The 22,955-nt window shown below is 35.8% G+C and overlaps 2 protein-coding genes and 2 long non-coding RNA genes across 30 annotated transcripts; 3 read left to right on the top strand and 1 right to left on the bottom strand.

Annotated features, from left to right (window-relative positions):
• The first annotated feature begins 4,695 nt into the window (after positions 1-4,695).
• Positions 4,696-11,498, top strand: LOC18435477 (putative lipase C4A8.10). 5 transcript variants are annotated; one of them, XM_020667915.2, is made up of 10 exons: positions 4,696-5,336; positions 6,130-6,197; positions 7,089-7,159; positions 7,490-7,747; positions 7,935-8,098; positions 8,205-8,260; positions 8,432-8,484; positions 8,571-8,691; positions 10,130-10,227; positions 11,192-11,498. In XM_020667915.2, exons 1-10 carry the CDS (start codon positions 4,996-4,998, stop codon positions 11,261-11,263), a joined length of 1,302 nt encoding a protein of 433 aa, XP_020523574.1. In that variant the 5' UTR covers positions 4,696-4,995; the 3' UTR covers positions 11,264-11,498. The 5 variants fall into 5 exon arrangements, 1 of the variants encoding a protein (XP_020523574.1); XR_016046377.1 differs by lacking the exon at positions 8,205-8,260 and having other exon boundaries at positions 7,935-8,156; XR_016046375.1 differs by lacking the exon at positions 8,205-8,260 and having other exon boundaries at positions 7,935-8,204.
• Positions 11,499-12,503: 1,005 nt separating this feature from the next.
• On the bottom strand, positions 12,504-22,320 carry CIPK21 (CBL-interacting protein kinase 21). Of its 23 annotated transcripts, none has more exons than XR_016046373.1 (15): positions 21,804-22,320; positions 21,636-21,698; positions 21,380-21,451; positions 21,151-21,258; positions 20,923-20,994; positions 20,774-20,827; positions 19,755-19,880; positions 19,573-19,662; positions 19,321-19,382; positions 18,871-18,978; positions 18,654-18,773; positions 18,270-18,329; positions 18,094-18,168; positions 17,810-17,922; positions 12,504-12,901 (listed from the first exon to the last, which is right to left on the bottom strand). XR_016046373.1 is itself a non-coding variant. In XM_088854354.1 (15 exons), exons 1-15 carry the CDS (start codon positions 21,963-21,965, stop codon positions 12,766-12,768), a joined length of 1,485 nt encoding a protein of 494 aa, XP_088710480.1. In that variant the 5' UTR covers positions 21,966-22,320; the 3' UTR covers positions 12,504-12,765. The 23 variants fall into 23 exon arrangements, 15 of the variants coding, with proteins under 15 accessions (XP_088710480.1, XP_088710481.1, XP_020523572.1 ...); XR_016046369.1 differs by having other exon boundaries at positions 18,871-18,975; XM_088854354.1 differs by having other exon boundaries at positions 19,321-19,446.
• LOC148779618 (uncharacterized) lies at positions 13,982-14,515 on the top strand. Its single transcript, XR_016046380.1, has 2 exons — positions 13,982-14,104; positions 14,373-14,515. It is a non-coding gene; the product is annotated as an uncharacterized LOC148779618 (long non-coding RNA).
• LOC110007365 (uncharacterized) lies at positions 18,120-22,133 on the top strand. Its single transcript, XR_002281108.2, has 3 exons — positions 18,120-18,255; positions 21,188-21,252; positions 22,038-22,133. It is a non-coding gene; the product is annotated as an uncharacterized LOC110007365 (long non-coding RNA).
• Positions 22,321-22,955: the final 635 nt, after the last annotated feature.

Below are 22,955 nucleotides of genomic sequence, written 5' to 3'. Positions count from 1 at the left end.
TGAAATCTTTTTTCTGCTTTCTCTATTTTGAGCAACCTAAAACACAGAAATTGTTTTTCTTCCCACAAACTTAAAAAATAATTTTCTTGTCAGATTTCCTTGTGGAGCCAATTAAAACAGGCACATAGCTTATTTGAGCTTAAAAAAAAAAAAAGGAATCTCTATCCATCTCTCTCCTTGCCAACCTACTCTCCCTCTTCTTGCTAATCCAACTCCCCTTGACCCATCTCTCTCTCCTTGCTAACTCAACTCCCTCTCTCTCTCTCAAAAATCATTGTCTTTGTTTCTCGTAGCTCTCTCTGGCCTTTCTTGTTCACAGAAATCTCTTTCTACTTCCATTTTGTTTTAGGCATTTCCTTCTTTCCATCTCTACCTTGTAGTCTCCTCTCATTTAATACCCTTTTTTAGGTAGAAATGTATTTTTCATGTTGTATCCATATGCTATCTAAATAACAATAACTTCTTATTGAGAAAATATCTTTGTCTTTTATTTTTATATTTTATTTTTTCATAAACCCGAGGTTTTAAAAAATATTTTCTAACCTTTGGCCACTTTAAACTTATTTTTTAATTTAAACAAATGTGAGAAAGACATATTCTTTCTAAACTCAATCATTTCTCTCACTTCACTTATATATCTCAAACTTATATTTTTCTCTCTCTTCGTGTGTCTTTCACTCTCTCTCTCCTATATTTCTCGTAACCCTCTCTCTCTATTCTCAGTAACCTCTCACCTCCATGAATCCCTTCTCTCTCTAGATGTTTGGAAGGATGACTTTTAAAAAATGTATATCTTTTTAGATTTGTTTGGCTTAAAAAACAGGTTTAAATTAGTTCAGGGGATTAGAAGAAATAAAATCTACAATTTTTATGCCCTAAATATCTTTTAAAACCTTGGGTCAATTGTGAAATGATACCTAAAACTAAAAGATATGGAGATATTTTCCCTAACTTATTTTATAAAATTATCTTTTGCAGTAAATTTATTATTTTCTTAGAAATAGTTTCTTCTAGACAATTTTTTCTAGGGATCCAAATGGGACCTATAAGATATTATGCTTGGGTACTTCAAAACAATTTTCCAAAATATGCAAATCACTTATTTTAATAATTTGACGTACCTAAGAGGACCCAAATAAATGACACGAATACCCTTGCTTGTTCTAGGTGGGTCAAATTATTGAACTGTCCTTCACTTTAAAGTTCCCAACCCTGAATATGTATATTTTTAAAAATAACTTTTGAGGCAACATTAGAGTGAAATAAAACTAAAAAATAAATCTTTTAAAGTTAATTAGGATCTTTGAACTTATGTTTTGACCTTTTAAATTATATTTTTTTAGAAATATTATCATCATTATTTTAGCCTTATCTCAATCCCAATAAAAAAAAATCTCAAATCCCATCTTTAGAGTTTTTCTCCCCTCTTTTTTCTTTTTGGGGAAGATCATCAACATCATCAAACCAATTGAATCAATTTTTTCAAAAAAATATTACTTTAACAATATCATTTTCACACAAGTATCTCTTCAATTGTTGTGAAAAAATAGTCAATATGGCATCCGTAAATGAGGCATGGTATTTTAGTAATTTGATTTTCAAATAAGTGGTGCCATATAATCATAATGTTTTGGATTTCAAACCTATCACAAGAGTTTGTAATGCAACGCACATGTTCGGGGTTGAGAACCTTGACGAAGCGAGGTAATACTTTAACCAGATAAGCTAGGTGAACCTGCCTTCTAGGAAACCAATTCGGATTGGTGATTCGACTAATTCGATAAATATTTAAAAAAGTTTGAAAAAGTAAGAGCGAAAAATAATAAAAAATATGAATTGACTAAATAAGACGATCCAAATTTCCCGGTTCCCTAACATAATAAGCCCGTTCACCTAAGGGAACTTGATTATGCACGAATTGACCTGGTTCTTTGTTTTGATTAGAAATTGGGTCAGTTCTCACCAATTCCCAATCCAGATAAGTGATTTATAATCCCAATCGGTGGGTTTTGAATCGCTGAAGCGAGATAAACAAGGATTAACCTTTCAAGTGCTTGGCTGCCTACACTCAATGTATTTCCCCTCCCTCAAGAAACCTTGGAAAATAATAGGTGTGTTCTTTGAATGAGGTTTATATAAGGTGCCCACTTTATAGTATACGAGTAAGAGGCACATCTAAAAATTTGCTGGAGATATAATTTTGGTATCATAAACCGTATGATGTTTTCAAAATCCATATTTAGGCCTGATTATAAAATTTAAAAATCCAAAAATAGTATAGATTGAGCAGATCTATAAATACTTAAAAAAACCAGATAACTTGTTATAAGATGTATTAATTTTAGGATTTGAAATTATCTTTTTATGTATATCTATCGAGATGATCAATTAGAAGGTTTTCCAACTTTGAAACCCTTTTTTCTACTAGATTTGAGATGCATCTTACTTCTTTAATATAAAGTTGAAACCTTATATAAACCTTTTCATTTCTTAATTGAATATTTGTGGGTCATATCTAGATGGACTTATGAGAAAAATCTAGAGCTAAAAAATGCTCTAAACTAGTTTTGGAAAAGTTCTTCATGAGTCAGCGGGTGCAAGAGCCCACTGACTCACCAGCGTCCATCTTCATGGGTCACCATCGTTGTAAAAAACTCTCAATGTTTATACAATGTAAATATGTTTTTTAAAAAAATCACATTTTAAATAGAAAAATTATATTTTTTATTTATGTTCATGATCATCTTAACTTAGATCTTGAATCCCTAAATTTTTAGATTAAAAATCCATTTATAAGATGGTTTAAGGGAGGGCCTGGATATGTATAGCATGAGTCGGCTGATTCAAAGAAACCCATTCATTAGTTGTCCCTGAAAAATATACTATGCCGTACTCTCCCTTTGCTTTAAGCAGCTAAAGAGGTTGTGGTTAGGATTTTTAAATTTAAGATTTTGTAACAAACCTAACAATTTAGATACTGAGATCTAATCATCCAAAAGTTCGGTTTTCAATTCGACGTTAAGTTTTTCCAACACTCACACAATTTGGTTGTTGGTATTTTTTCGAATGGGTGTGGTTTGTATAGAGCCGAGGCTCTAAACAAGCAAAGTAAATTACACTTTTAAATAGCATCGAGAAATGTGATTTCAATTCTGAAAATCTTTATGATAGCTTTAAAATATAGTTTCATCTTTAATTGTGAAATTTAAAGCTTAAAAAATAGTGTAGATCGAGTAGATATATAAAAATATTAAGAATTGAACGTCAAAAATTGCATTACAAATTTAAGCTTTAATTTGATTGTTTAGAGCCTCTGCTCTATATAAACTTTTTTCTTTTCTAATATTTTCTTAATTCAAGAGGTTTGCAATCCCAGAATTTGGCGTTGAATAAGAAATTACCCTAGAGAGCAAAGAGAATTTGAACATGTATACTATCATCCCTCGGGAGTATAATTTACTTTTACTCCCTCGATCAAAAGACCTTAATACTAGTTAAGAATTATTAGATTATTATTCTTAAAAAATTAAATTTTGAGTTAGACAACACTTATATCTTATCGTTTAAAGTTTAGATATATCGAAACATTATTTTTTTCAAATGCATAGGTGGTATAATTAGAAAAGGGTTTTTATTGAGGTTAATCTATTGATTGCAAAGGTTACATCCTCAAAATTGGAGATTCTAAAAGTAATGGAATTTTACCCAAAGGTGTAAGTGGACGTTCTATTCTCACCGGGAGGAGAATATCAAAGAATTTTTCAATACTATACTTGGCTACGAGCACATTGTGTATCTACTCCCTCACCCAAAACACCAGCTTAAGAAAATAAATTTGGTATCAAATTTTCAGTACCATATAAGAACTACTAGATGATTATTTTTGAAAAAAAAAAATATTAAATTTTGAGTGTCGTGACACCTAGATCTAGCCCTTCAAAAATTTGACAGTCTCTATTAAATTTTGAGGGAGTCATATTTTCAGTTTATTTCAGATTTTACTAGGATTAGTCTACGAGTTGCACATATTACATCCCTAAAGTATGAGATCCACGTGTTTTTGCACAAGAGAGTAAATAAATAGTATACTCTTACTTGAGGAAAAAAAATATTTTCACTTTTTGAAGAGAGATTATCTAACTATACATATTTAGCGCGCTACTAGGTATTTTTGGTAGAGGGACCAACCATGTAAAAGTTGATATAAGGGTGAGCCCTAAAAAATCAAAGGTGCACCTAAAAAATTCACTAAAAAAAGTTCTTTAAAATATCGTGTCAGATCGATCATCTCGATTTCAAAATATATAGACATATGAAAAAATGGATTTCAAAGTCTTGGACACAGTGCCTCTGCATTTTTGGACGGTCAATATGTAAGTTTTTCAAACATTTTTTTTCTTTTAAGCTCTAAATTTTATAATTAAAAAAATAAATAAATTTTCAAGCCATCACAAAAGACTTTCGGTATCGAAACTATTTGAAGGTAGGCCTTACTTTGATTGTTTAAGGCCTCGGCCTTATACAAACTGCCCCACAAAAAAAGTGCAAATCTCCCGTTCCGCGCCATGTTCCTGTGGACCCAACTGGCATTTGGGATTTATTCTTTACCTCTTCTTCTTCTAAGTTATGCAGTCCACAACTTCGCACAGTTTCCTTGAACCAAATCATTAAACAGGCGTCCACTTTACCCACTGTACAGCCCTCTTCTCATACTTGCGTTTTAGAGAGAGAAAGAGTGAGTTGGCATTTTAGAGAGAGAGAGAGAGCAAACCTCTGCAAAGTGGAAAATCAGCATTTGAGAGTGAGAGAGAGCGAGGTTCTGAAAAAGTTTTCTTCAACCTCTGGACATTCCGACTGTAGAGAGAGAAGTCCTCTCATCAAGGTTCCCTTGATCTCAAAATTCTAACATTAGAGAGAGAGAGAGAGAGAGAGAGAGAGAGAGAGAGAGAGAGAGAGAGAGGAGGGAGTAATCGTCTGAGATTTGGGGTTTGCCGCATGATTGGAGCCAAACCCTCAGCCCAGGTCTTTCTCTTACCGAAAGCCCTCCCTTTTCGATACCATAAATCCATGGCCTGCATCAATCTGAGCAACCGTAAAAGCTCTGGGCCTTCACATGTATCACTATTTTCAGGCTTTAGAAAGTGGAAGTTGTTACAAAAGATCAACCTTTTCTCGAGAGTTAAGAGAAACTCTGCTTCGTCAAATGAGCAGCCAGTTAAAGGTCGGGAACATGAGGTTGAATCAGTAGAAGGAGGAGAAGATATGTGGGATTCAGCCTCTGCTGCAGTTAAATTTCCTGAGCATCTCATAATCATGGTCAATGGAATTGTTGGGAGGTATATTTCAATTGTTTTTCTTATAAAAACCTTATTTTCTTGATAAGTTTTTTACTTGTTTCATTGATAATGTGGTTTCTTAGTGGTTGTGGTGATTGGTAGGGGCAAAGCTTTCTCTCCCCCCACTGTTTTCCTTTGATTTTTGGTTTCATCATAGCGGATGGTGAATTTTGTGTATCTAATGCTTTTTTAAAAGCGTTATTTGAAATTTTAAAAAGCGTTATTTGAAATTAAAAAATCATTATTTGAAATTAGTTTATCTCATGCTTCTTATGTGGTATTTTATGTATTGCATTGAACTATAGGTTAAATCCTGTAAATTTTTATTTCATTGCCAGGGGTTTTCATTGACAAGTTATTTATTCATAGATTGGATCCTGGTACTTTTTTTAAGTCATCGCCATGGATTTAATTGCGAATCATTTAGCATTGGATTTACTTTTTGTGTTTTTTGGTATCTATCTTTGATGGATTCCCAATTAATGAATGCAATTGTTTTTGGTTTTTGGTAGTAAATGCTCACTAAATCACCAGCTGCACTTTCACTCTCATTGTGTGACTAATGATCTACTAGGTATCCTGCCTAAACACAGGGTAGTCACCCTATGAAGGTTCAAAGAATTCACTTTTTGTTCTTTGGTTTTAATCGCTATAAAACACATAATGAAAATTGATGCCATGTTGAAATATTGTGGGCATATTTATTATTGTGATTACTTTGATATAAAAGAAAATTATATTCCAATCTCCTATTTAAGTCCCTAATATATGTCAATTTCCCATGTGTATTCAGTGCAGAGGATTGGAAATTTGCTGCAAATCAGTTTGTGAAGAGGCTCCCAGATAAAGTTATGGTGCATCGTGAGTCTCCGAACATAAATGTATTTAATGTGTGTATTTGAAACTTTTATTGGCTGATGATGTATCTGGGGCTCTTAGGCTAACCTCATGTCGGTAACTTGTTTTTGGAGGGTAATATTTTGAATTCTTTTCTTTTAGATTCCCTCACATGGGATGTTATGAGGACATGGATACAAGAATCTGTGTCAGACTCGGATTCAAAGAATCCCACTCACCTACCTATAACTTTCCCAATCCAGTATGCACATTTCTACAAGTTTGTTGCACACATATATTTATATGCATTTGAAGTACATATAAGATTAGTTCGTGACTTATAAATAATAACATTAGCTTACAAGAATAATTCTTGGGTTCAATTCAATGACACAAATGTCAAAAACATGTGTGCCCTCTATTGCCTTACAAAAGGACACGGATGTCTTACAATGTGGACATGCATGCTTTACAAAACGGATGCACTTGTCTTACAATGTAGACACGGACGTCTTAGAAAATGGATACGCATGTCTTGTTCGTCCAATATGTGGTCTAACTTGTCCACATAATAGATGCGACATGTCTGCGAATCAAAAAATTGAAAACTTCCAGACCACATATTGACAAAGGTTTCTTATGTCTCTCTGCGTGACTTGCATATCGGCATGTGTCTGTTGCGTTGGCATGTTGAATTCTCCTAGATTTATAGCTTACATGACATTAATGTTATTAGTATATGATGACATTTTTCGGTGTTTCATCTCTTGTTGAGCTAATTGATGAGGCTTTTTGGCCTTCATAATTATTTCTTAGTGTACGTACACTGGAGAAACTCATGTAAAATGTTAATCTAAAGAAGATGGGTTCTGTCTTTAGAATGATACATAATTTCACCTAGCTTGTTGTATGCAGGCAGTGAATGCAATTATGCAACATTGACCTTTGATGGTGTTGACAGGATGGGTGAGAGGCTTGCTGATGAGGTACTGGATTTGTCTTTAAAATTGATGTCCTATGATCTAATGACACAGTGACAACACATTGTATTATGCATGTTAAATTATTGGATCCTTGTATTTCAATTCTTGACGCGTTTTATGATGGTGCCAGTTTCATTAATCAGAATTAGAATTATTAACTGTTTTGTTTTGTGGGTAAATTTCAAAATTAGAATGGCTTATATTTTGCCTTTTTGAACTTTAATTGATCAAAATAACATTTCATAGTTGGAATTGTTATTGTGGATGGAGGTTTGCTTTCGAGTGTTTATATGGCAAAACATCTGGCGAACAATTACTTCCTTCAAACTGCAGGTAGTATTAGTGGTTAAACATAGACCTGGGGTTCAAAAAATCTCCTTTGTGGCTCACTCATTAGGTGGCTTGATAGCAAGGTACGCAATTGGAAGGCTTTATGAACCCTGTCCTGATACGCAGCTGTCAGATGCCACTAGTAATTCTTCAAATGACAAACATCTGGAGAAACCCTGCGAAGGTAGAATTGCTGGATTGGAGCCCATGAACTTTATAACATTTGCAAGCCCTCATTTGGGTTCGAGGGGGAACAAACAGGTAGTTCAAACTCGATCTGAGATTAAATGCTTGTTTTCTAGGGTATCAAGTTGTCAGTACATTATGCATTTGCAATATTTTTGATGAATCAAGTTTATTGGTAACAAATTCTTTATTAGTAAGCTACTCATTTTTTTGTTTCTACAAAGGTGATTTGTGTTCTTACTTTGCACATTGATCAGTACAGCTCCCTTTCCTTTGTGGGCTCCCATTTTTGGAGAGTAGAGCATCACAAACGGCACATTGGATTGCCGGGAGGACGGGAAAACATCTTTTCCTCACAGACAATGATGATGGAAAGCCTCCACTTCTCCTTCGAATGGTGGATGACTATGATGGCCTGAATTTCATGTACTGGTCATCTATACATTGTCACCGTTTTTTACGGAAAGAAGTCATTTTGTTGAAGGTGTACTTTATCATCCCAGCCTTATCCTTTTCCATATGTGTTTTCCAGGTCAGCTTTACGATCTTTTAAGCGACGTGTTGCCTATGCAAATGCGAACTATGACCGTATCCTATTTTGGGAAATGAATATATTTTAACGGCTGTGAGATCTTGGGGCGTCGTGTAATATTAGATGTGTATTTTCCAGAGTGATTATCATTATAGAATTTATATTTCCTTTCTACAGCATGCCTTGTTATAATTGTATTCATACACGGAATTTAACTTCTTATCTAGACATGGTCGGATGGAGAACATCTTCGATACGTCGCCAACATGAGTTACCAAAGGTTGGTTTTGAATATCATTTTATGCATATGCATCTGGTGGTTTCTGTAGCCATCTTATTGTTTCCTCTTGGCCATCTTTTCTGCAGAACCAACTTCTCTCAAAAGATGAAAAATATCCACATGTTGTATATGTAGAGAGAGGTAATCCTCCGAGCATGCATCAACAGGAGAGTTTGCAGATTAAAAACAAAACCATAGACTTGGAAGGTCAGTCACTGAACTGTGAACAAGTTAACGTTTTAGAAGTTAATATAACTGCATCCTTCCTATCAAGTTCTACATGAAAATTCATAGTTGTTAGGACCATGAGTGGGGGATGTTGAAAGGATAAAAGATCCCTATGGTTGGGAACACCGTCCGTACAATGCATTTATAGGGATTGAGATTCCCAAGTGTTAGGGATCTCAATTCTAACCTTTTGGGGATCTTGCTTCCATCCTTAAAGAGTATATATAGTCTAAGACTATATAGACTCTTTAAAATAGGGATCTCTTTGTTTATAGCCAGAAAGTAATGAAACTATATTAAAAGTATGGCTGCATTGCTGGCTAACTATAAATAAAGAGAATCATTAATTTGGTTGTTATCTTGGTCTTTAAGCTGGGGTTGAATCCCTAAAAATAGAGATTGAGATCCCAAAATTTAAAAATCATGATCTCTTGAAGTTCCCATTCCCCGAATGCGGGAGCGAGATTCTGGAGCGGGATTGTCATCCAGGTTGGGAAATCCTAGCAACTATGTGAAAATGTAACGATAAACTATATTGCTAGTTGTCAAAAAATTGATGAGGGGCCTAGACAACTTAATACAGAAAATTGTGCTGCTTTTCTCATGCCAAGAACGTAGAATTTTGTTCTATTAAGACTTTATGCAAACTTGTTACTCATACATGTAGACTGGTAAAATGCCTTTCCAAAAATGGACGGCTAAAGTTGTACAGGCCAGCCCGACTGTCAGAGCTGGTCTGGCTTGCCATTGGTTTGATCTGCATATGAAGGTCTGTTGGGTTGGGTGGGACCTAAGTTTTGCACCTGTTAAAAAAATGGGTCACTTCCATGTCTGGGTTGTTAATAAGCCTGATTGGCCGTTAGAATAGTTGCAACAAGCTGAGCTAGGCCTGACTAATTGACTTTTATAATTGTATTGTAATTACTATTAAAAGGAATTATTGTATAATTGTAGAGGAGTATGATAATCTTTTATGGGATTGTCTTTTTTTCTTTTTACATGTCCCTCTTAACAAACCTCCTGTTTCCCCTACTTCTTCTAGTGCCTTTCCTCTCCTTCCCCCAGATAATCCCTCTCTCTCTCTCTCTCTCTCTCTCTCTCTCTCTCTCTTCCCATGTAATCTACTTTCCAATGATAGGTAAGATGTTGTAAAGCTTCATGGGTGTTCCTTAGAGGAATTGACATTATTTCTTCATCAAATAGATCACCTTTGCCCTGAAATGATTTGCAGAAGCTTCTCTTCTTGCCTTATTCATGAATCCTGTGATCTCCTTAGCTCATTTACTTTGTCAGTTTCCTGCATTATTTATTGTCAGCTGTAGTTGATTGTGTATGAGAAATATGTGGATATAATATTTTATTTATTTTTGCCTCTTTAGTGAGTTTTACTAATTGTTTTGTTCGTTGGCATTTGCAGAAGTGATGATTAGAGGTCTCACTCAAGTACCTTGGGAACGAGTGGATGTTAGTTTTCATAGAAGTAAACAAAAATATATTGCACACAGTACCATTCAGGCAAGGCTTTGTTAGTAATTGACGGAAAGCATTGAGATGTTTACTCTTATTAATTCATGTGCTGTCATTTATATTTATAGTAGGTTCAATTTTCTCCATTCAATAATTTAGTTTGCTGTTAATGCTTTTTTTAGACTAGAAGAAGTAGTAGTGGCAATTGAAATTAGGGAAATTTTAATAAACCACACCGGAGAGGTTCACTATTAATGTTTCCTCCATTCTCTTTGTTCTTCTTTCGAAAAGCTCATCGAGGTACGCATAAAGTATGCAACATAATGGGTCAGAAATTGATGGAGGGGCAATCCAATTTGTCCCTCCATCAAAACCAAAGTGGTTTTTAGGAAAACCACCTTTGTGAGGTATTTATATATTCAAAACCAATATCTCCCTCCAAACACCAACATCTCACAAGGTGACTTATTTGTTCAGATATAGGTGTTTGAAAACACCGGTATCTTGCAAAAATTTAACACCCATGAGAAGTTGGTATTTGAATAATACCAATACTTGGAATAACATTCTCTCACCAGGTGACTTACTGATATATGAGCGTTCGAATTATTAGTATCTCACATGGTAATTTACTTTGTAAGAAATTGGTCTTCAGAAATACTTCTATAGGTGTTAGAGTGAGATATTGGTATTAGAAAATACCTATGTTTCACATTGGTGGTTCTCCTAACAGCTACTTCTTTTGTTGGAGGGGCAAGATTGGAATTACTCCAACAATTTCTAACCCATTATTGACCTATTATGGCATGCACTAAGGGCCTATTGAAATTAGACAAAAAAAAGAAGAAGAATATGTTAAATAGTGCATCCTTGGGTATGGTTTGATGACATTCCCATGAAAATATCCGCTTCAGCTGCTAAGATTTGGTTTTTCGTTGTTAATGTTTCCTTTTTGTTATCAGTGTATCCGCGTATGAGCTGGTGACTGATTTTTCTTATTTGGAAAATACAGGTGAAGACCTATTGGTTGAATTCAGATGGAGCTGATGTTGTTTTTCACATGATAGATGACTTTGTTATCTAGTACAATTCTTGTTTGTATTATCATGTATTCTTCATGATTTCATGTTTGTAAATCCCCAATTTACTGAAATCTTAATGCTTGAGTGTATCTGGTTACATGTATCTTAAGGGCTTTCTTGATTAAGTTGGCATTGGATTAGATAAAACATCATGTGCGGCAATACTGTGACAATTTTGGTATTATTCCATTAATGGATATGAAACATGACCCATCTGCATGAGCAGTTGTTTTGTCAGTGTTTTGGGTGATGTTTGAGTCTAGGCCATGGTTGTCTTCAAATTGAAGGACCAATTTAAACTTTTTCAGCCTATTTATTGTTTTATAACATAAAAAATTGATATTGATTTTCTGGATCATGAAGAGCATAACCTGAATTTTTGTTATGAGAGAGAGAGAGAGAGAGAGAGAGAGAGAGAGAGTCATCCTTTTTTAGGCCCAGCCCCCCTGTACCCCAGCCAACAGGAGGGAATGAATGGGGCAGAGCTGCCACAGCAACCGCCCCCTTTATTATACCGCCCAACTTCATGCAGCCTTATGTACAAAACCTCTTTGATGAGTAAGGAAGGACATTTTTGTGTGAGACAATTATTGGTCAACGATTTTAGGGCTTTCCAAGTAAAAACCATTGTAGATGTTTTATTTACGACACCAGATATTTTCAGTTTTGGAGATTTTGAAGGGGATATCTGTTTTTTTTTTTAATAAGGATTTTGAGGGGGATATATCCATTCCCATATGACTATTTCTAAGGGGCCATAGATATATTGGCCCTCTCCAAAGCCACTGGTTCTCTAATTCGCTCTTCCAATAGCACTCTGGCCTCTCTCTCTCTCTCAGCCTCCTCTTCTTCTAATCAATTCCCTCTTTCTCTTGCACTCTCTCTTTGTAATCCCAAATCCAAAACTACGCCTACTCCTCTTTCAGTGTCTCTCTCTCTCTCTCTCTCAGCCTCCTCTTCTTCTAATCAATTGCCTCTTTCTCTTGCACTCTCTCTTTGTAATCCCAAATCCAAAACTACGCCTAGTCCTCTTTCAGCGTCTCTCTCTCTCTCTCTCTCTCATATACCGCCACTCTGCATCAATCTTTCCCATATCTGCTCTCTCTCTCTCTACGATTCTCTCTTTCAACTGCATATCGCGATGAAGGTGAAGTAGGCCATTATCTTGGCAATAATGCGCCAAACTAGTATTTGTAGTGAATCCTCATGTTAAGTAGTCATGCGTTATGATAGAAACTCCAATTCTCTGGCAAATACGGCCCTTTTGATCATTTCTTTGTGTGTACCTACAGTAGTATTAAAGTAATGTTCTTTAATTTCACTTGTTTGCCTGTGCTTTATAATCACAAAATAAAAAACTGTTCCACACAAATGGTTAGGAGTTCACATTCTTATCTTCCTTGGTAAAAACAAGTCCACCATGGACGCATTCGTAAACCTCTCTCCTGTAGTTCTTGGCATATAACCCCAATTTTGGGGGGTTTCTGCAGCCCCACATTCTCCTCTACTCCTCACTCTTGGCCTCTGGTTTTTCTCCTGACGGTGCCCTTTGCTGCTCCCACCCACAAAGTGTTTGATTGTCACAAAGCCATATAGGTCCGTGCAGTAGTGGTTGAATTACATCTTGTAAACCTAGGACCCTGGTCTTCCACATGTCAGAAACTCTAAAAAATTCCCCTCAAAAACTCCTTGGAAATTTACAATTGTGAAGTCCATATAAGACGATATCATCTTAGGTTCCCAGGAAGATTGAAATATCTTCTCATTGAGACCGAAACCCATTTAGGAAAGGGCAGCAAGAAATAATTAAGAACCTCAGCATCAAGGCAATCAAATTGCACCTTCTCCGAGAAAGAAGAGCATGCTTTTCAGTCAGATCTTTCTTACAATCAATTCTACCAAAATTATTGTGCCATGAGCAGGAGGTTGTAATAGTTCTACAGAGTTCAAAATTTTGGGGTGTTTGATGGAGTCTGGTTAAAAAGTTATTAGGGAATGGTGTGATAAATGGAAATTCGTAGGGGTTAGAGGTGTGATAAAGGAAAGATTACTGAGAGGATACTCGAAGAAGCTCAGTGTAAGAAAATGGTGGCAGAGGGTGTGAGAGAGTTGTTCTGGAAGTGGGGCAATATGGTCTATTGCGCCCGCTACCCCCCAATCCACCCACCCCCCCCTCCCCGCGAACCAATCACGTGGGAAAAGAATCCCATTTCGTTTAAAGTCTAGGATGCCCATTCTATTAAAAAATATATCGAAGATTATTTTTCTCTTAAAGAGACTATAATTTTATTGGGTTTGTGAACATTCTTATTGTCATCATGAGTTATCATACCAGAATTTATACATTACATAATTATATTCATTTCCATCGTAGTCATTATTCATCACTTGTTTATATAAAATAATTATAAATCCTATAACTGAGTCAATGAGGCAATGCTATCTTTTTTATTTGTTGCAAATTTGATGCTTTTAACTTATATCCTTAAAATAAAAGTAACTAAGGTGGTGATTCTGGAAAGGCATATTTACAGCAAAGGAGTAGAATTGTGTCTGATTTACTGGTGGTTCTATTTCAAGCATGGGCAACCCCCCATGCATCTTGTCATTTCTCATTATTCGTGTGATGTTGAACATTTCCACATAGAATGCATTTCAAACTGTTATCTACACAGCTGTATTTGCTAATGAAAGCCTTGCTTCTCCTTGAATTGTTTTATAGTGAATGTTCCTGGATATTGATTGTATGAAAAAGATGATGTAAAAGATAATGAAGAGATGAATTCTTATTTGTAGACAAATTCTTACTCTTGACTGATGCACCTGCTGTTTATGGCATATTGGTAAGGCATCATGTTCTTGGCACAAAAAGCATTGTTTTTTTTTTTAATAACATTGTGTAGTTTCGTTCGACTCAATACTTCACCAATTTTTTGGCATCTTGAGCATCATCTTCATCATCATCACTCAAATGATTCAGCAGCTCCTGACTTATTACTAGGATTCGGCATATGGCATATAGACATTGATGGATTTGTATGCGTCTACCAAATTAGGTAGCCCCTGTGGATCTCCTTTTCTCTCATGGTAAAATGTGCAATACTTGCACAGGGAAGAACAATGTTGGAGAAGTCGCTAGGCGGCGCCTAAATGATGTGGAGCCTGAGCCGCCTAGGCACCTAGCGGACACCCAGATGTAAGGGCAGCCCTAGTGTGGTGGTAGGGGGATGAGAGAGAGAGGAGCTGTGTAGGAATGAAGAGAGAGAGAGAGGAGCTGTGTAGGAATGAAGAGAGAGAGAGCATTGTTCTTATTTGTTCTATTAATTTTAAATTGCCTCTTGTATTTTTAATAGATGAATATTTTAATATATTTGTCTCAATAAATTGCCATTTATATTTGTCTAGCAGTTACTTATACTCTATTATATTGTATTAGTAACTTTTGTTCTTTGGTATTGATAGTCAACAATATTTAATGTATTTGTACTATAGTATTTTTGTATTATTTTTTAAAGAGACATGATTGACCCATTTATTAATGACATATGACATTGATAACATTTATTAATGGGTGCGGTTTATCATAATTAAGGCGTACCTTAAAATTTTATCATAACATGTAATTTTGTTATAAAAATTTCTTAATATTATCTTAAAATCTATTTTCATACCTAATTAGAAAATTTTAAATCCCAAAAATGGTTAAAATCAAGTAGATCTATAAATATATGAAAATCTTGAAAATGGACGGTCTAGATAATGTGTTGCAAGATGCACTATTTCCGGGACTCAAAAACCTTTTCTTTTTCATATTCATACATCTCAATGTCGAGATGATCGATTAGAGGGTTTTTTCAGCATTAAAATAATATTTCCGATAGATTTTTGAGGTGCATCTGTGATTCTACATTTTAAGGTTGCAACCTTATATAAACTTTTCCCTTTGTTAATATATTTGTACTATAGTATCAATAGTAAATTACTTTTTTAAGAAACATCATTGACACATGCTGACAGTGAAGCATGTATTAATAATATATTAATTTACCATATTATGATAATGTGATTATAAATAATATTATATAGTAGTTCTAAATAATATTTTGGGGGGTTAAATTACCACCCCTAGTCTTTAAACAAAGAAAGAAGGGGCAAGAAGACCAAAATTACCCCTACCCAGGGGGCATTTTCGCCCCTCTCTCCGTCATTTGTTGCGGGCTGCCTAGGCACCGGCCATGTGGCATACCCCTCCCACCTGCCCGCTAGCCCTGGGTGATGCGCCCAGGGCTTCCGGCCTCCTAGGCACTTGGGTGGGTGCCTTTTTCAACACTGGGGAGGAGAAAGTCAAACTGGCATATGCTAAACCAAGATCTACTTGTCTTTTATCAACTGGGGACACTTACTTGAGAAATTGCAATGATCTTGCTTTAAGCAATTTCCAGTGGAAAGGAGATTGCGTCAAATAATCAAGGACGAAGGGGTCTTGAAGTAAGTGAGGAATTTCTGAGCACTCCTTATTTCATTCCAGTTAATTTCTCCCATGTATTCTCTCAAAAAAAAAAATCTCACATGTCAATGTGCTTAAGGCATGGCCAAGCAAAGTCAAATTTAGGTGGGAACCATTTCATAGGAAATTTCTTTCGCAAACTGGTACAGTTCCAAATTTGAGACACATATGCCTGGGTTCACTTATCTTGCATATGGCCCACAGTTTTCCTGTTTCCTGACGTTTATGCTCCTTATTTTTTATCAGGTCCCAGTTGTTTCATTGGTTCTTCCTAGATTTCTCAATCATTAGTGTACAAACTCCTTTCCAACCTGTATTATCAAATAATGGGGAAAGAACTTCATACAATCTACACCCCTTTTTGTTTTCTTATAGTCATTCATATGGTTCTGCTTAAGTCCTTTTCTTGACACCAGGTTTTTCTTAGTCATTTTGTTTCTAATGATTGTGTTATTAGACATGTCATGCTGATTGACCATCTTGGTAAGCATGTATTGTCATCATCATTATGATCATCATCTTAAACTTGATGCCTGCCACCTTTTTTAGCATGAGGCTTCACCATCTAATTCATGTTTTGCAGTACTATGACTGCGTTTGAATTGGAATTTATAAAAAACCACACCCCACAGTCACCCTTCAAGAACTGCAATCCTATCTGGTTGGGTTCCTTTCCAAAATTCAGAAAAACAGAAAATTTGACTGGAAGGGCCTTTTGACTGGTCCCAATGGTTGGTGCATTAGGTTCTGATTTCACGGTGAACTGGCTGGTCTCAATTTCCTTTGTAACAGAAACACTTATGCAGAATGTTTTTGAGAGTCCCAATCAATTTAGGTGAACTTTTAGATGTTTAAACATTTTATATGAAGCAGGGGTTAAAGTTGCCAAGGCTTAAGTGGATTTATACATGAAATCCCTCTATTTAGCAAAATGATGGTTTTGCTCCTTGGGTTAGGGGAAAAAAGGAGTTCAAAACCTCCAATTTTTGGATTCCTTGGGCTGTGATCATTTGCCGAATTATCACTAAAATGACATCTAATGTTCCCTAATTTTCTGTTATTTGAAAACTTCCATACCATTGGGTTCGAGTTCGACAAAGTTTAAGCCGATAATAAGTTTCACAGACTCCAAAAACAAAGTTGTGTAAAATCAAAACAGAGCAAGAAAGCAGGGGTAAAAAATCAAAAGAATATCGGTCAGATGAATGCCATCTCAGGCAAGAATGGAATTAGTTGACGACGGAGTCTGCAAAGGTTATATTCTTCTTTATTTTTGGATGTCAACTTGGCACATCTGGTATGGAGAATACAATGACCACTGTATCTTCTCTTTGTTTTGTTTGAGGAACATCGAAACTTGGTGATTCCCTGAAATACTTTTTAAGGACATTGCAGTGTGAATCTTATGAGGTAGAATAGCCTTGAAGTTCTTCTGTACCCCTCTTGCTACAAATCGCCTCTAAGCTGCATAATTGACAAAGCTTTTAGGCAATGTTCAGAAAATAGACTTGGCCAAGGTACTCAGGCCTTGGCCGAGGCGAGTTACTCGGGCGCGTCCGAGTAACTTGCCCGAGCTCATTTTCTTTTTAAGAAAATAAAGAGAAACAATTGTTATATATAGTATGAGTGCCACTTTTATCAATCGTAGCGAGCGGTGTGCTGGTTAGACTGCCTCTCGTCAATGTACCTCTTTACAAGAGGTCTTAAGTTCCATTGTTAGGGAGGCTACATTTTTTTTTGGAACTTCCATCATATGGAAAACAATGTGTGTCCTTGTTCCCATCATATGAAAAAAAAAATGATGGTCTTTAAAAATGGTGTTCTCCAGTGGGATTCGAACCCCGGCCATGTTAATATAAAAGCACGAGGACAAACAGTGAAGCCATTCAAGGACATTTGACTAAAACTTGACGTATTAACATAATTAAACATTTCAAAAATGTTGTACAGCCCAAATCTCAAAACACTCATATTAGGAATTACTGAATAGGTGTCCTTCAAAGAAGAAAAATAAAAAATGCGGAAGGGAAAGGGGACCGACCTTCGAGATTTTTTTATTGCTGCTTCTTTGTTCATATCCCTGCTAGAGAAAAATTGTGTTTCTGATGAACTGTTGAATTTCTCCTTTAGCACATTTGATAAGCTTTGACAGAACTGTTTCATGATGGGAAATGAGAAATGTTATTTTTGAGGCGTGATATTAGATGCTTGTATAAGATTCAACTGTGGAAACACACTAAACTTGTGTATGGCAAACTATCCACCAGCTATCTTGATGAAATTTCAAAATTTTATTAATAAAGACGAGTTGAAATATCGGGTTACCTTTTTGTATTCTGATATGTTCCCTGCAGATTTTGATACTTCTACCACACAATGCGTTGGAGCCACCTCAATCACCTGCATTCATGGTGCGCTTATCATGAAATATTTTTGATTTTGGAGATCATATGAGAACCAGACCAAGCAAAAGTTGCAGAGTAGCAGGTGACGCTGTGTACCTCTGCTGATAATGCAAAATATGATCTGCTCTTTTTCCTTCCCAATTCGTGAAGTTTTAGCTGTTGATTACCAAATTAAACATACCTTCCATAAACAATATTTCATCTATTTACTTATCAAAAAGCCAAAATCATAGTTAGCCTAAATTTGTCTTAGGAAAATTTACCATAATTTTAGTATTTTGTAGGAACATCCACTGTCCTTCCTGATGATAGGAAGGGGAGATTGACTGTTGTGGGACCTACCAGGATGGCCACCTAAGTATAGTTTATCTCCACTATCCATCTAGAGTGGATGATGGATGCCCCCTTGCAGTACTATATACCATTCTCCTTGGGATTACTTTTCTATTTGAATAACGAACAAATGTGATAATATGCTACCTTAGAGTGATTCATTCTTTCCACTGAGAGCCTGGCATCTTTTGCAGCTACTTCAATTTTCATGACTGTCTCACTGATTGAATGCTTCGATCCAAACCTCTTTTTCCTTGTGTAGTCGTCCTACCAAGAGAAACATGCAAAAATTCTGATGGTTTCAATGAGAAATCACTTTGGAAATGCAATCCTTAAAGATTCACATGTCCAGTTTTGAGATCACCTCTTCCTCGAAAAGTCCAGATAAGTCTAGGTCATTAGACATGGCTATCAGTTGGAAAGCATTGATGAAATTTGCAGTCTTCTCTTTCTCTGGTTTATCAGCATCCTGCTGGATCAAATCTTAGTATTGTAAACAATATGGTAAGAGAAGATTTTCCATTGTCCATTAGACTCCAAGCTACATCCACTGTTCTCACTTGTGGGTGGTTGGAGATTCACTTCACATGGATGAATGTCCTTGTGGGCTTAATACCAGGTTATTCCCAACCATGTGTAGAGGGAACAAGCGGTGGATGTAGCCTTGGAGTACCTTATATCATAGTCCATCGCAATATGGAATACTTCGATATTGCAAACCTGAATCCTTAATAGTAGATTATTGATATCTTAGTAAAGAATCTGGTTTCTTATTGATATCTTAGTAAAGAATCTGGTTTCTTAGCAGACTTACAGCTATTCCATCAAATGCATCATTGATATCGTCCACATTTATGCTCTCATCATCCATGTATCCTACAGAGGGTTCATAATTTTTTTGAAACCATTCATCTTCAAGAATCTCTGCTACTGTCATTCGCTATAGTGAGAAAGCAGGATGTTATTTGTCGTAAAGTAGGTGAATCTAGTATAACGATCTAGAGCATTTCGTGCTATATAAACTATGTTATAATTAATCTATACAAAACAAAGTTAGAGAAATTACCCTGGTAGGCATTGGATCCAGTATTCTGAATAGAAGCTTTCTGTGACTACCTGAGAACCACACAGGACAAGAGTACTCTGCTTTGCATATCTGCATATGAGTGCAAGATTAAAGCCAAAAATTGAAGAATCTTCGTTGTCTTATCAAAATCATGTTTTGAGTTTTCAATATGCTAGTAGTACCTTTTGATACATTGCCATCATGTTGTGATCTTCAAATGGCAAATATCCTGCCAGTAGTTCATAAAGGATAACTCCACAAGACCAGATATCTGCAGCTCCTCCATCATAGCTTCTATGTGCAATCACCTAGAATTGAGAGGAAATAGAGAATGCCATGTTCTAAGATTGCTCCAACCATGAGTGAAATTCAACAAGTTAAGTATTTGATTCTTGATAGCGGTCTCTTTGAACTAGCATTAGCTTTTTCTTGAAGTTGATTGTAGTAATTGGTAATAGTAGATACCATGCAAGACAAGCCTTGCCCCATTCCACTGTGCACATCAGAACTATATAAATGAAAGGGACAGGTGACCTAGACATACCTGTTGCCTCGCCTACGTAAGTGCGCAGGTCTTCTTGGTGTTTTTTGAAATGTATATGTATTATGGATTAAGTAATATATAAGATTTGTGATCTATGTTGTGTTGACATATTCTTCCCATATCAATAAGGTTGAAAGAATTTTTAAATGTCCCACTTGATGTTCGAAAATTTGAAGAGGAAAGAAACTCAAAACTCAAAAAGCAAGTTAGTGTCAACTGTTGGGTTATTAAATTCCCTTTAGTTGCGGGAAAAGTCATAAAAGAGGAACATGTGATCATCTTCATAATTATAATTTTTCATAATTATAATTTGGAGCTTATCTAACTTCACCAAACATTTTCAACTCTTTTGGAGTTGGAAAATGACCAAAATATCCTAAGATTATTGGTATTGAAGGTGATTGCTGGCTAGGCACCTAGCTAATCCTCCCTGAGGTGATAATCATGCATTCGATTAAATAATCACTTCTTCTTCCCAACCAACTACCAAAGAGAGAAATTTGTTCTTCCCAACCAATTCCACCATAGGTTCATTGTACTTTCTCTCAAGTGTCTTATGGCTCCATTTTTAATGAAGTTAGTAGTTTACTACTGGATTAAGGTACGAGCCTACTGAGCATACCAAAAATAGTAGAAAAAATGGAATACTATGCATACCTCAGGTGCAAGATAGCTAGGGGATCCACAAGCAGTAGAAAGCAAACCATTACTCTGCAAAGCTATTATTAATGATGAGAATTTTTGATGCATCAGATATGGAGAGACTAGAGATTGCTACCTTAATCTTAAAGATAAGTGCTATATACCTTGCGCAATGTGCTCAAACCAAAATCTGAGACCTTCAGATTTTCCTTCCCATCTAAAAGCAAATTTTCAGGCTGTTTCCATCAAGACACGCATGAACTATTGTCAGTCACAACATGTTATTCATCTAATCTTTGCTATGGTTTCTTCAGAACCAAACTCTTGAGAAAATTTATTTGTTTCTTCTTTGGGGTGCACAGAGAACATATGTTATCAAATTGTGATTTCACCTTTAAATCTCTGTGATACACTCCTCTTCGGTGACAGTAATCCACAGCATCAATCAACTGCTGGAAGTACTTTCTAGCCTGCTCATCAGATATCCTCTTAAGGTACGACTACAACAAAGCAACCAATTTGTTATTCTCAATGCAATTCTCAGTTATTTTATACGCATTATATCCTTATCCTTTAATCCCCTGGAAAACTTAGACCATGTTATGGAGTATAGAAGCTCACAATCTTATCTGCAAGTTGACCTCCTGATATGTACTCCATTACAATAAAGATCTTTGTCTTTGTTGCTGCAACCTACAAATTTCAATGACAATACAGGATCAGGGGGAAGTTCAGTAAACTCAAACCTTTGGAACCATGAAACCCGGAACCCAAACAGATACCAATCCAATGATGACAGGAAAAATGAGAGAAAAAGATCAGCTACCAATCCATATCAACAACTTTAAGATAAAAAAACACGTATCTCGAAACTAACCTCATAGATTTTTACGATGTTAGGATGATGCAGTAGCTTCATGTTGCTAATCTCCCTCTGCACCTGCAAATAAAATTCTAATGAATCATCATAAAATCATTTCCAAAGCCTCAAAACTTGTCTGCTGTCTCATTGGAAAACTGAAACCTGTGATAATCACATACAAACCTGAGACATGAGTTTGCTTTCTACGACCATTTGTTTATCTATGACCTTTACAGCAACCCTCTGTCGGGTCTGAGTGTTTATGGCTATCTTAACCTTGGCGAAGCTGCCTTCTCCAATGGTCCGGCCAAGTTGGTATTTGCTAATGTTTGTGGAGTGACCCATCTCTGTGAATGAGAGTCTTGAAGAAAGGCCTGTGGTGTTTCACCTGGTTCATGATACTGAGTTTTATTTCAGAAGGTTTGGTTGTATGATTTTCATACTCTTGCTTTTGCTCGTCGTCGTCAAAGCCGGCTTCTTCTCTCTTTCTATATTTTTAAAATTGAATTTGAGGCTGAGGAAGCTTGGAGGTTAAGTGGAGCCTCAATTAAGCTGACCAGTAGCTGAGACAATGTGACTAGAAGGGAAGGTACGTCTTTTTTCCCCTTTTTTGGGTCCCTAGTTTATATAACTTATTTCTTTTCCAGGGCCGCTTCCTTAAATAAATAAATAAATAAATACAACTAAAAATAAAGAAATAAATAAATTGGGAGGCTTATTCTGGTGTTTATTAGTATTTCTTCAAGGGCTTGTGTTGCTCTTATATCATGAGTAAATTTTCCTTTTTCAAGAAAACGTTTAAAGTTTGTTTTTCTTATTATGCATGAGTGTTTCTTTGTATTTTTCCTCCGTCTTATAATTCTCTGGCTTGAGAGTGAGTGTTAATGAGCTTTCTGGTGTTCCTAATAGTTGGGTTAGGTGCACGTGCTTTTTGTTGTTCAGTTGGACCTATCAACTTTCAGCAGGAGTTAATGGACCCATATACTTTTGGGATGAAGTTTCTATAAGGCCTAGGCTTTATAAAAACGAAATAAAGCCTCACCTCAAATCCTCTTGAGAGCACTTTCGGCAACAGATTTCCAGCACTGACAAAATTTAAAACTCAAAAAATATTAAGATCTTGTGGATTTGTGAACATTTATTTTTTAGGGCAAAATCGATGGTCTAGATAATTGATTACAATATACACTATTTTAAGAGTTTAAAATCTTAATTTTTTTGACAACCATAATGTTTGAGCTGAGATGATCAATATAAAGGATCTCCAAATGCTTGAATTGCAATTTGCAACGAGTTATGAAGCGAGGCTTTGCTTATTTTGATAGGGCTGCAGCC

The sequence above is a fragment of the Amborella trichopoda genome, chromosome 12 (genome assembly GCF_054954075.1).
Source record: "Amborella trichopoda isolate Santa Cruz 75 chromosome 12, AtrichopodaSantaCruz75HAP2 v2.0, whole genome shotgun sequence".
Classification (NCBI taxonomy): domain Eukaryota; kingdom Viridiplantae; phylum Streptophyta; class Magnoliopsida; order Amborellales; family Amborellaceae; genus Amborella; species Amborella trichopoda.
This window is presented reverse-complemented; position numbering and strand designations above follow the sequence as displayed.